Below are 12,802 nucleotides of genomic sequence, written 5' to 3'. Positions count from 1 at the left end.
GCCCTGCATCGGGCTCTGTGCTGACAGCTCAGAGCCTGGAGCCTGCTTCAGATTCTGTGTCTCCCTCTCTCTCTGCCCCTCTCCCACTCACACTCTGTCTCTCTCAAACATAAATAAACATTTAAAAAATGTTTTTAAATGTTTTTATTTATTTTTCAGAGAGAGGCAGACAGAGAGGGAGATGCAGAACCCAAAGCAGGCTGCAGGCTCTGAGCAGTCAGCACAGAGCCCGAGGCGAGGCTCGAACTCATGAATCGTGAGATCATAATCTGTGCCGAACTCAGACGCTTAACCGACTGAGCCACCCAGGCACCACTGTTTATAAGTTTTAGAAATAGTTTTAATTTACCAGCATCCTTCAGTGGTGATCCATTGACTTTAAGTATCATCCAGAATTCATGTATTTAAACCTAATTGATACATTTCAGTCAATTGCAGTTATTAATCCCAACCGATGTTCAGAATGTCCTATCTTTGGGAGCCTTTTCTTCTTGAGTCATTTGGACGTGACCCTATTGTTTTTTATAGCTTCCTTGCTCTCTAATACGTTTGCAGCAATAGGTAATGGGCAGGTAGGGAGCCCTTGGGCAGCTTAAAATCTCACAAGCCTGACTGGGGGCTATGGGGAGTTCAGTGTGAGCAGCCATTTACATACAACAGGTATGTTAGAGAGAGGGCGGCCCAGACCCAACACTAACTCCTCCACTCCCATAGGGTCGTCTCCAGGGTGATATGAAAAGGCCAAGCATACAGATCAGGAAGCAAGGGGGGGTGGGGAGGGAAACACTAAAATAACAATAGCTAATATTTATGAAAATTTACTGTGTGCCAGAAGCTGGTCTAAGGTCTCTCCAAGTCCTAACTCATTTAACCTTCATAACGACACCGCGGGGTGGGCACTGTCGTTACCCCCATTTCACAGATAAGGAAACGGAAGCACAGAAAGGTTAAGTAACTAGGTGGAAGCTACCAGGTCATATCAGGTCATGCCAGAAAACGATGGAGCCAGGAGACAAAGTCAGGGGCACTCTCCCAACCAAAATGGAAGAGAAGACCAGCACTCCTCCTTTGTGGATCGTTAAGGATTCTGTGGAGGGAGGGTGGTGGGTTGCAGCACACATGGGAATCTGCGCAGTCAGCATCCAATGAGAGTTTTCGACCTAACTGACCTTGGGATGCCCAAGGTAAGTGATCCAGCCGCTAACCTCAGTTCCCCCTGCCTCCCTCCCCAGCAGTGTCCCTCCTAGTCTGTGCACCAGCCTCAGTGTCCGGCCCTGCTCCCACCTTCCCTGGAGCATGGTGCTAGCTCCTTCCTTCCCCAGCATCCCCCAGAAATTCACTTCTCAGACCAAGGTGGGAATAGCACAAATAAGTTTCTGATGGGGGATTAGGAGGTGCTTTGCACATTTCCTCGAGAATCGCTATTTTGTAGAGGAGGAAGCTGAGTGGTTGAGTGTTTTGTTCAAGCCATGAAGCTAGCGACCTCTGGACCAGATTTCTGCTCAGTTCTATCTCTCACACCACAGCCCTGTGCCTCACTTGTGCCCCACGGCTGCCCTCTGCTGGGCTCATGAGAGCACCTCCCTGATGTGCTGTAACCACGTGTTACCTACGCTTCCAGAACACGGTGTCCAGAGTGATCCCACCTGAGGAGGACCTGGGGGGGGGGGGGGGGGCGGGGAACAGGGATGATATTTCTCATTCTCAAAGCCACTGGCAACGCTCCTCAAATCGCATCAGTAGAAACTATATTATTTTGCTATGAAGAACAGTATTAGGATAATTGGTGACGTTTGAATAAGGTTACATACGAGTAAAGGGACATCACGTCTATAACTTTCAAGCAATTTGGAAAAGTGTGTGTGCGGAGAGAGAGAGAGAATACTTGGGAAAATGTTAGCATTTGGGGGATTTGGGGGAAGTATATAGGGAATTCTTTACTATTCTTACTCTTCTGTTCGTCTGAAATTATTTCAAATAAACTGTACTTTCAGGAAGCCACCCACCACAGCTCCCCTGAGAGTAGTCTCTAGCTACTGATGGAGTCTGTAGGAGACTACAAATTTCTGAGCCACGGGGCTCCCTCCTCGGCCCTTCTTCATGACAATAAGCACAACCACCACGGTAGGTCCGGAGTACAGGGACCCTTGAGAGGAGGAAGAAGCTACCTCTTGGGCAGTAGCTACTAGGGGTCTTCACTTCCCACAGGACCCCATGTGCAGCCCTACTAAGGCACACACGAATTTGTCACTGTAGGCAACGAGGGGAGACCCTCAAAAAGGATAAGCCTGTGTGTGTCCGGATACCGGTCAGCATAGTGAAGGGGCCAGAAGGCATTTCTCGTGAGGTAGAATGAAGGGCATAAGATGGGGCGCTTGGGAAGAGTAGAGCTGGGTGACAAGGAAAGGAGCTACCTGGGGGCACATAGGGAACACTATGGATCTCTGTCCAGCAAAATAGAAGCAGACTCCGTCTGTGAGATGTGAGAAGACACTATGAGCACTGAGTGGAGGTGCTGGGAGGCACAGGTCACTCTACACCGGGGCCATGGTGCAGAATGCCATCCAATGATTAATCCAGAAAGCTCACTTCAGGGCACCCTGGGGTGCCCACTGGGGACGCTCCCCCAAGAGGGTGCTGACCATCTACAGGGGGAGGGGGTGTCTGAGAGGGGATGTACTCACTTCAGGGAGTTCCAACCACTGCTTCTCAACCTTGGCCGTACATTGGAATCACCCGGGAATTTCTTTAAACCACCCATGCCTGAGTCCCACCCCCAGAGATTCTGATGTAATTGGTCCAAGGTGCTGCCTGGGCATTGGGTTTTTGTTTTTTGTTTTTTAAGTTCCGCAGGTGATTCTAATGTGCAGGCAAGCTTGAGAATCACTGGCTTAGAAGGCACTACCTTCCAAGGCTCTTTGAATCTCAGAGAAATCAGGACCACATGAACAAGATCAGAGAGCCCATCTTTGCTGTAGGAATAACAGCTTCAATCACCTCAAAGAGAAATCAGTATGAACCCTGAACCTAGTCTCTGATGGATGTGCATCTGAGCCTGAAAATGTGCTTAGGTGTCTTGTTAAAGTTGAGAAGAGACATTAAGGGAAGGGCGGCATGGTTTTATTGCATTTGAGAGCAACCTGGGTTTGGGTTGATTTTGGAACTGGTACTGTCTTCTGGCAAATATGGGGAAGTAATGGCTTGTGATTATGTCACCGTGAGGCCATCAGTCCATTCTCTGGGGCTTTCTACTCCAACTGCCAGTCCTCTGAACATCCAAATACGGAAGTCACTCTGGCTTTGTTTCCCTCTGCCACCTTCCCCCGGGAGACCAAAAAGGTAATGGCACCCTTCCTTCTCAAGGAAGGGGCACCCAAGCCTACAAAATTCTGGCCCCCTTCTCCAGAAGGAAGCTAGCAGCCACGGCTGCTGTGGCTGTCGGGTGGGAGTGGGACCACCTGAAGACAAACTCCATCCAGGCCTTTGTCCCATCCGAGTAGCTGGATGGTCCGAGGCTCCCTGAGAAAGGAGACACTGTCTCATTGAAGGGATGAGGGGAGAGGCCCTAGGTGAAAAGCAGATCCCCAAGTCCAGAACAACGAACAGAGGGCTTAGCTTTGGACTTCAACTCTTCCCCATCAATGGTCTCATCCTGGCTCCTGGCGCAGAATATTATCTACATCTTGGCCACCCCTCTGGACTGGACAACCCCACATGGGTATTTCACAGGCACATCAGTCCTATTGTGTCCAAAACCAAATGCCTGATCTTCCCTCTCTGCTCCACCCCCCAACCCAAATCTGTTCTCCCTCAGCCTTCTTCAGCCCCCCAAAATGGCAACACCATCCTTCTGGTTGCCCAGGCCAACAGCGTCATAGCCACCCTTCACTCCTCTCTTCTCTCCCATGCCACATAGAATCCTTCAGTCCCACGACACCACCCACACTGAGCCACCATCTCCTGCCTGGACTGCCACTGGGTCCCCCTCTCTGGTCGTCCTCCTTCCAACCCCTCTGAAATCTGTTCTCAGCACAGCAGCTGAATGACTTTGAAAACATCCGATCAAGTTACTCCTTGGCTCCAAGCCCTCCAACAACTTCTCATCTCTCACAGAGTAAAAGCCCATGGCCTTGGCCTCCATAATTACCCCCTATCTCTGGGACCTCATTTCCCACCACCGCCCCCTCCCCATTCACCCTGCTCCACCCCCACTGCAGTTCCTCGAGGACGCGTTGCTGTGCACCTGCCCAAACACATCCCCCACACCCTTCAGTGCATCCAGTTGCCCAAACATCCCTTTGGTAGCAAGGTCTTCCCGAGGGCCCTATTTAAAGCTGTAATCTCTCCCCACCAGCCCTCCCCTCTCCTGGCTATGTTTTCTCCAACTAACATACTACCTTTTCCAGGTGTCTGCCACCCACTCCTAAAATGAACTCCACAAGGACAGGGACTTTGTTGGCTCTGTGGCTGCATCCCCAGTGTCCAGACAGGCCAACCACAGAGCAGATATCCCATGAGCGTGTGCTGAATGCGTGGAGATCATCAAGACCAGAGCACAGGGGCTCTGAGGTCGAAGGACACCAGGTGCAGACAACTGCAGGGGGTGTCATGGGGGATGGGCCCTGATACCACTGACTGGGGACCTCCTCAGAGCAAGCAGAAGGACCTCGTGGGCCTGGACAAGAGCCTTCAGCACATGGATTGGGGACCGGGGGCCCCACCATTTCTCCAGCACCACATGAGCCTTGGCTCCCAGTACAACAGGGGGGCAGGCAGCCAGGGAAAACAACCAACGCTGGGCTTCTCAATAACCTTGGAAACCCACAGCTTGCAGTGAGATTTTGTTGGATTAAGAAAAGTAAGTAAATACGGGCTATTTTGCACCTTGACTATCGGGCAGCAGTTCTACCAGAAGATCCCCACTGAGGGTCCCTGTGGGCAAGAAAGGCAGAGGCCCTTTGCAAAATGCAAACACTGATGGTCCCTCCCGCGGGGCCGAGGTGCTAGCCTGGGGGTGGGGGGCGCTGGCCCACATGATCCCAGGGCTGCAGACTCGGGGTGTCCTCCACCCTCCCACCAGGCCCACAGTCTTGCTGAGACAGCAGAATCTTAGGGTGGGACGGTAAGTAGGGGTTAGGCAGGCAGGGGGAGCCGGGGGAGGAGGAAAAGAAATCTGGCAGAGGATACAGCATGGAGGCAAGGAAGTGAGTGCCTGGGACAAAGCGGGGACGTGCACGGAGCACGGTTATGAGAGAGCAGGGCCCAGGTGTGGGGTCAGAGGGCATGGCCTTGGGAACACACCAACAAGCCTCAACTTGGACCTAAGGCCGCAGGAAAGCACCCACCTGAGAAAGCTTGTCCCTGCCGGAGTGGGCTGGTAGAGCCTGACTGGTAGAGGTGGCCAGACTGCAGGAAGCTGGCTGGCAGGCAGGGTGGAGGTAGGATGGGCAGCTGTGGTTACTGAAAACAGAACACTAGTTACCGGCTGGGGAACAGAACACTGGACTGGGGCAGGTGTGGGAAAGGGGCCAGGGTCTGGGTTTGGTCGTGCGAAGTCCACATGAAGGGGCCTCACAGCCCATGTGGGCTAGCGATGTGGACTTGGGAATCGTGGAGATGAGTGTGGTAATGGGAGCCGTGGGAGTGGGGGAGAATACCCAGGACGGAGTTCAGTTGGAGGGGAAGAGGGCCTGGGGCAGAATGCCACCATCTGAGGGACGGGCGGAAGCAGGTACTCAGAAAAGTGGCTGAGGAGGGACGCCTGGGTGGCTCGGTTGGTTAGGCGACTGACTCTTGGTTTCGGCTCAGTCATAACCCCCACAGTTCATGGGATCAGGCCCCGCGTTGGGCTCTGCGCCGACAAGCCCGTTTGGGATTCTCTCTCACCTTCTCTTTTTGCCTCTCCCCTGTTCACTGTTTCTCTCTCGAAATAAACAAACATTAAAAAAAAAAAAAGGTGGCATGGAGGAGAAGCTGAGGAAGCCCGAGGAAAGCCAGGAGAGCAGGTTGTGAAGGCCAAGGGCCGAGTGTCTCTAGAAGCAGGCAGTTGTTGGCAGCATCCTGGGAAGGGACGCTGGTTCCACACAACCAGCCCCCCCAAGCTCGAGCCAAGTGCGTCCGCCCCTGCTGCACCCCTGGTCTTCAACAGGCACTCCTCCCCCAACAGAAACCACAAGTGACACAGAATTTAATAGATGTTTATTTGTGTAACAGGAACACTCAGGTATATAAATAAGGTAAATACTTCCCAATGGACAATATATCATGTTGTGGAACCGTGCTGGAAAAGAATCTACGTGTATTGTTCAACAGGGATCAGACAGCACGCGGAGAAAGGTCAGCGGTGGCTAACACACATGGACTGTGAACCACTAAGTTGGGTAAAGGGCACGGCGGCAGCACATGGGCTCACACCTATTGGGGGAGGCCCTAGGACTGTCGGGTGGGCTCCACACACGCCCAAGAGCTGCTCCAAGGTCACCCGTGTTTGAGGTCAAGAAAACCGAATGTCAATACCCTGTATATCCATGCAAGAATACCAAATCTCACCCACACAAGAGGAGAGGCAGAGAAAGTGACCCTGAGGGGGCAGGGTATATATGGGCTAACCTCTGTGTGGCTCAGACACAGGCAGTGATAGGCAACATGTGACTGCCTGGCACTCCCCAAGGGAGGCCACTTCTGTTTGGGGGAACTTTACCCTTAAACAGATCCTCAGAATAGACAGAATTGAGGAGGAGGCCCATAGCTGTGCCCAACTCACCCAACGGCACAGGGCTCCCAGGGCTTCAACAGAGGGGACTCTTTCCTCTACCACTTTGATCTCCCCCTCCTCTCCTGGAAAGTATAAACATCAATAAAAATTAAAATTTGGTATCAGCATCAGCTCCAGAAGGTAGTCCACAATCCATGAGCTTTGCCTCTCCCCGGATGGGCTTCTGAGCCCTGTTCCTGACCCCTGCACCCACAAAACACACAGCCGGCCTCTGTCAGTCTGCCCTCAGCTGCAGGACTCCTGGCCTCTCCTTGGCTCCTGTGGTCTCTCGGCTGTCCTCTGGCTGGACAACAGCAGCTCTCTGTGTCCTGTCCCTCACCTGTTCTCTTGGCTCCAAGTCCTCTAGTTTTATTGGCCCTGATGTCTGCTCAGCTCTTCCCCTTTCTAACCAGTCCCCAGGCACCCAGCTAGTGTGACTTAAGGCAGGAACACGGTGCTCTGTGTATGGAGGATTTAAATGAAACAGCACACAAAGGGCGTCTTTTAAGAACAGGTATGCACGTTCTGCCCGCTAGAACTCCCTTCCTATTCTGGCGTTTCTAGGCACAAAGGCGGCAAGCCCAGTACATGAACCTAATGGAGATGTGAAATAGACGTGTTCCAGGAGCCAAGGACAAAGACAGTGATGCGGACGATATCAGATACAATTTCTCCCGGAACAGAATCACCAGGGGACTAAGCCCAGCTAATCCGTCTGAGCGCTACATGTAGGTAAAGCCCCCAGGAGGCTGTAAGGAGCTAGGCCCTGCCTAATGCCTGGAGACCGACACAGAGGCATCTTCAGCCTAATGTCTAGAGGGCCCTTCTCCCCAGTTTAGACCCCACTTCTCTACAGAAAAAAGCAGCCTGGGTCCATCCAATGCAACAATGAGGGAGGAAGTGCCAGGTCTGGCAAACACAGGTCCGGGAGGGCGTGAGGGCAAGCCAGGATCAGCAGCTGTCACAGCAGCTGCTTACTAAACACTTCCACAACCTTGTTCTCCTGATTCCTGTCATAATCACTCCTTCTTTGGGTAACTGAAGGGGAGAGGCCATTATTTAAATACAACGGGCCTTTGAGTCTGGTCTCCATTCCCCACCAACACCCAGGAAACAGACAAAGGTCAATTGGTAGTCCTGTTACCGTCATTCCCTTGGCTCGAGAATTTCACAGATCCTTGATCCTTCAGGCCTTCACAGATCCTCCAGGGCCTTCACAGATCCTTCACAGATCCTTCAGGGCCCAGAAGAGACCTTTCACTCACCACCACTTGGTCCAAACTGCAGCACCCTCTGTAGATTAGGCCATCAGGCCCTCCCTCAACAAGGGAAACCTAGTCAGGCAGTGGGAGTGGCAAATCTCTTCAAAAACTGGAAACTGGTCAACTGGAGATCGATCGAGGGAAAGGGAAGTTTGTTTTCACCAAGACAAGGACAGAATAACGAGACTGCCCAAGAATTAGCCCCTCTCTGCAGGGAGTGGGAGGTCTGTTCTGGCTGCTGTCACAGCCCCTGCTGCAGACAAGCACAGTGAGTGGGTCCACGCTTATTTTCTTGTGATGTGTCTAGACAGCCACCTGGACATCCTCCTCTAGCCTTTCCTCCCCACCCTGACTTTGGAGGAACAGGAACCCTGGGACCAGGTGAAACCAAACCCCTCCCCACTCCACCCTTATTCAGCACATCATCACAATGCGCAAGCAAGGCGGGCACAGACTGCTACTCCGAAAGACTGACAGTGCCTAAGATATGATGAGCACAGGAAGAGGTTCCAGCAAGGACAGATCACATCTGGCAGAGAAACAAAATTCTACTTGCCTAGAAACTGACCTAAGGCAGGCTCCTTATGGAGCAAGGCCATTGTTAATTTTCCAAGCAGTGCCGCTCTTTGCCCTGAGCCATTCACATCCTCCCCTGCCCACCGCCATCAACATCCAGGGTGCTTCTGAGCCTGCTGGGACCTCATGGACACACTGAAGATCTGAATTCAAGGATCCATTCGGATCAGCCTCTGGCCAACTCAGCAACTCGCTTAGACTCAAATCACAGGGTCTGTTTAATCGCCTTTAAAATATATCATACAGGAAGATTCCAAAAATATGAATCAAGTTACAGGAGAAGAAGCCCACTGGGGAAAAATAAATACCATAAGAGTGACTTCAAAGTCCACCTGGGCAAAGTTAAATGTTACATTTCACCCCTTCTACAAGTAAAAGAGACACTAATTTCAAACATACACTGCAGAATTAGAAACCCAGAAAACACTATGGAAAACACTAAGAGTAATATGTTTTAAATATGATTACACAATAGCTACTAATATGCTCAGAACATGAAACAGGCAAATAATAATAAACATAAACAGGACCCAAGCTGCCGTGGACTTTCCCCATGCTGAGGGCAGTTAGGGGTGGCAGTTAGGTGTGCCCGCTCGTAAAGGGGAAAGACCCAGGTGTCCCATGAGCGGTCACAAGTAGGGCTCACAGGGAGGCGGCTCAGGCCCGGCCCTCTGCAGATGAGCCCTGCTCTCCTTGACAGCGTGTGTCCGTCAGCTCCCTGGGGAAGCTCCAACTTGGTGCACAGGCTGACCTCCTCGGCTTGAGGAACGAATATTCCAGAATTCTTGGAATTTCAGGCACACCTACACCACTTTCACAAAAGCAAGTGGAACTAGGGCTGATTCCTGTCCTGGCAAGCTGGAGTGAGGTCTGCCTCTGCCCCACGACCCTGGGGAAGCACTCCACGTGCTCTTGCCCTCAGCGTCCTCACAGGCAAGGCGCTCAGGACTCTTGCCCGAGGTCCCTCAGGAGGCTGCTGTGAGAACCTATAAGATTCAGAGCAGAAAACAAAAACCTTGGGGCACCTGGGCGGTTCAGTCGGTTGAGCATCTGACTTTGGCTCAGGTTGTGATCTCATGGTTTGTGAGTTTGAGCCCTGCATCAGGCTCTGTGCTGACACCTCAGAGCCTGGAGCCTGCTTTCGATTCTGTCTCCCTCTCTCTCTCTGCCCCTCCCCTGCTCATGCTCTGTTTCTCTCTCTTTCTCTCTCTCAAAAATAAATAAACATTAAGAAAGAAAGAAAGAAAGAAAGAAAGAAAGAAAGAAAGAAAGAAAGAAAGAAAGAAAGAAAAGAAAAGAAAAGAAAAGAAAAGAAAAGAAAAGAAAAAAGAAAAATCTTGACATAAGGACTGCATGATATTTATGAAGCAAAACAAGTAGGAAACACATCCACACACAGAAGAAACTGAAGTCACAAGGGAGAGCATACAGTTTCAGCCACATTTTATTTCTCACACAAAAAATGGATCTGAAGCAAGTTATACCATTCATTAAGAATGCACAGGTATATGTTAAAATAGTCTTTTGAATCTCGTCTGTACAGTGAAATATCTTCAATAAATGGGAGAAAGAAAAACAATGTGCATATATATAGATATAGATAAATACACACGAGGTGGTGTCGCTTTCCCAGCTACTAGGCTAGGAAGCTCCTCTTACTTGACCTGAAAGCACGTGGGGAAATCAGAAGATAAAACCCGAGCTGACCCTCTGGGCTTCTTGCTGAGAGCTCTCATGAGCACCCAGCTTCAGCTTCCTGGGACGCCAGGACCCTCCCCACTTGGTGACCACTTCCACAAAGGAATGTGCCAGTCACCTCGATCCCAAAGATGGCCTTATTCAGGAGTTGCTAGGCCCCAGCCACCAAGCACCCCGCCATATGCCCACAATAAGGCAACAGAGACTACCCCTTCTGTCTCTGGTCTCAGGAACCAAGTTCATTCTTCAATGTGAAAACTGGACTTGTTACTAATTACCTCCACTAAGATTTGTGGGTGAGATACTGACTCATCTCAAGGACCAGCATTTAGAAATGGCCTGAAAGCTGTTGCTTTTTGGGTGCCCAGGACATCACTCGATACCCATAAGTAGCCTCTGGTGACAAGAACTTGCTCAGCCAGAAATCACAGAATACTGGACTTAGGAGAGAGCTCCGAAAACGAGGCCCCGGAGAGTGCTATGTCCTGCCCAGGGTCACAGAGCCACAACAGAAACCCCAAGCAAAAACACATTTTGTTTTTAAGGGGGCCTTGGACCTTTAAAAGAAAAGCCATGTGCTGAAACAGAAGTACACGCTCAGAAGAAAAAGTCACGTAGTGACTGAGAGCTGCAATGTTGAGGGAGGCCTGCCCTGTGCTGCACATGGCAGCCATCTGGGCGGACTGTGAGCTTTCAGGGAAGCAGGAGGGCTGATTTAAACAGAAACAGAATGAACCGGCCGCAGACCAAGGTGCTGAAGCGGGTCTCTGCACTGCATTTGGCAATGAGAACAGCCGTGGCACAGAATAAGCAAACACCTTTGGGCACCAAGTTCTCTCTCCCATTCTCCCCTGCTTGCTGTCCTAACAAAGAACTTGTCTTCCCAAAGTCAACCTCACTCCTATAATCAGGCAGGGGAAAAAAAAAATAAATCACAGTTTAAAAGGAAAAAGGTCCCTCAACGAAATACACACTACATTTAAACTGGTCACATTATATTAAAAAAAAAAAATGTGCACTGAATCTTCAGAAGAGTCAAACCTCTAATCGGATTAGGTTTCCAGAGCTGTAAGCAGGATTCTGTGGTTTCAGTGGAGAAGTCATGGTACAACTGAAATCACCGCAAGGGATAAGTGATTTTTAAACCACACACACACACAGATACACATTTGCCTTAAGAGTAGTATATACACAACACAGCAGCTACGTGGGTGGTCGGTCAGGCTAAGGGTGTGTGAACAGGAAGCCCCCCTGCTCCCTAACAGGAAAGCCCCCAGAAAGGATTCAGCAGCAACAAGTCTACAGCCCAAACGTGAACAGCATCGTCCCTGAACAGACACAGCTAGTCAGAGCCACCAGAGCCTACAGCCTGTGGGAGAGGGCTCAGTTACAGTACATTCTACTGCGTACACTTGAGATATTACAGTGTATTTTTTCAGACTATTATAAATAATTTCTCGTGCTTTCTGGAAAAAAAAAAAAATCAAACGAAGCCTTCTTTCATTCAGTCTGTGATGAAGTAAGGTGAATCCTTCTCGTAACGCACAGCTCAGGCTCCCCAGGGCTTTGTGGGCAGGATGCTCCTCTGATTAATAAGCTTGTGTCCCTCCAGCCTACAGAAGGCAACCGTCCCGTCACTCCAGCGCAGGTGTTTTCAAGACGCCCATGTGAAAGCTCTTGGGTAGCAAAGGCATCCAAGCTGTGCACCTCTTCCCTGCTGGGGGGGCAGCTACAAGGCAGGCAGGGGGTCCTCTGAACCGGTCAGACACAGACGAACGTCTCCACTCTCTGATGGAGCACCGAAACAGAAGCTCTGGCTTGGGAGCTAGAAGTACCCAGCAGAACCACCCCAGGTGGGCACAACACTGCCTTCCAGGTTAAAACTTTTGCATAAAAGACCCAAATGGTCTTACCCTTGTGACTTCTTTCCAACTCAAAGCTATGGTTTACCCACAACCCAAATCATAAGCACATAGACTGTATATATACAGATTGTTTTTAAATCCCACAAATAAAAAACACTCTACAAAAAAACAAAAAAAAAAACAAAAACAAAACACCAGTGAGTTGAAGCCTTGTCATAGTCTGAGACACACCAGTGGGGCTTGCCTTGGGGCCCTGCCCCTCGCTCTGCTCACTCTTGCTCTCTCGGCCCTGGGGCCCCTATTCATCCTCTGTGCCGGCTGTCAGCATCCCCTTGTCAGCCAGGTGAGATCTGAGGGTGTTGAAGATGTGCAGTTGTTGATCTGGACGCAAGGTCAGGAACTGCTGAATCAGCTTGCTTGGGTTCGGGCCCCTGGAGGAGAACGTGAGGAAACAGCTCTGAGTGGGGGGACTCAGCAGCTTCTAGGGCCTGATTATACAAATAGCTGCTGTTCCCTGTGGATTCTCTACTCATGGAGGGCAGGGGGCCTCAAAGAATCCATTAAGAGCAGCAACTGAAAACTGCATTCATATTTGGGATGCTTTTCACTTCAACTGAGGTGTAGCTAAAATCCCAGATGTTCACCAC

The 12,802-nt window shown here is 50.6% G+C and overlaps 1 protein-coding gene across 1 annotated transcript in view; it reads right to left on the bottom strand.

Moving 5' to 3' along the window:
• Positions 1-10,020: 10,020 nt before the first annotated feature.
• CDS2 (CDP-diacylglycerol synthase 2) overlaps positions 10,021-12,802 on the bottom strand; it is a 56,237-nt gene continuing 53,455 nt past the window's right edge. The window contains exon 13 of the mRNA XM_042980877.1: positions 10,021-12,586. Within this exon, the coding sequence (XP_042836811.1) occupies positions 12,454-12,586 (133 nt within the window). The 3' untranslated portion in view covers positions 10,021-12,453. The remainder of the gene's footprint in view (positions 12,587-12,802) is intronic.

The sequence above is a fragment of the Panthera tigris genome, chromosome A3, assembly GCF_018350195.1.
Source record: "Panthera tigris isolate Pti1 chromosome A3, P.tigris_Pti1_mat1.1, whole genome shotgun sequence".
Taxonomy (NCBI): Eukaryota; Metazoa; Chordata; class Mammalia; order Carnivora; family Felidae; genus Panthera; species Panthera tigris.
Note: the sequence above shows the minus strand (reverse complement) of the source record. Positions and strands in the feature narration are given on the sequence as shown.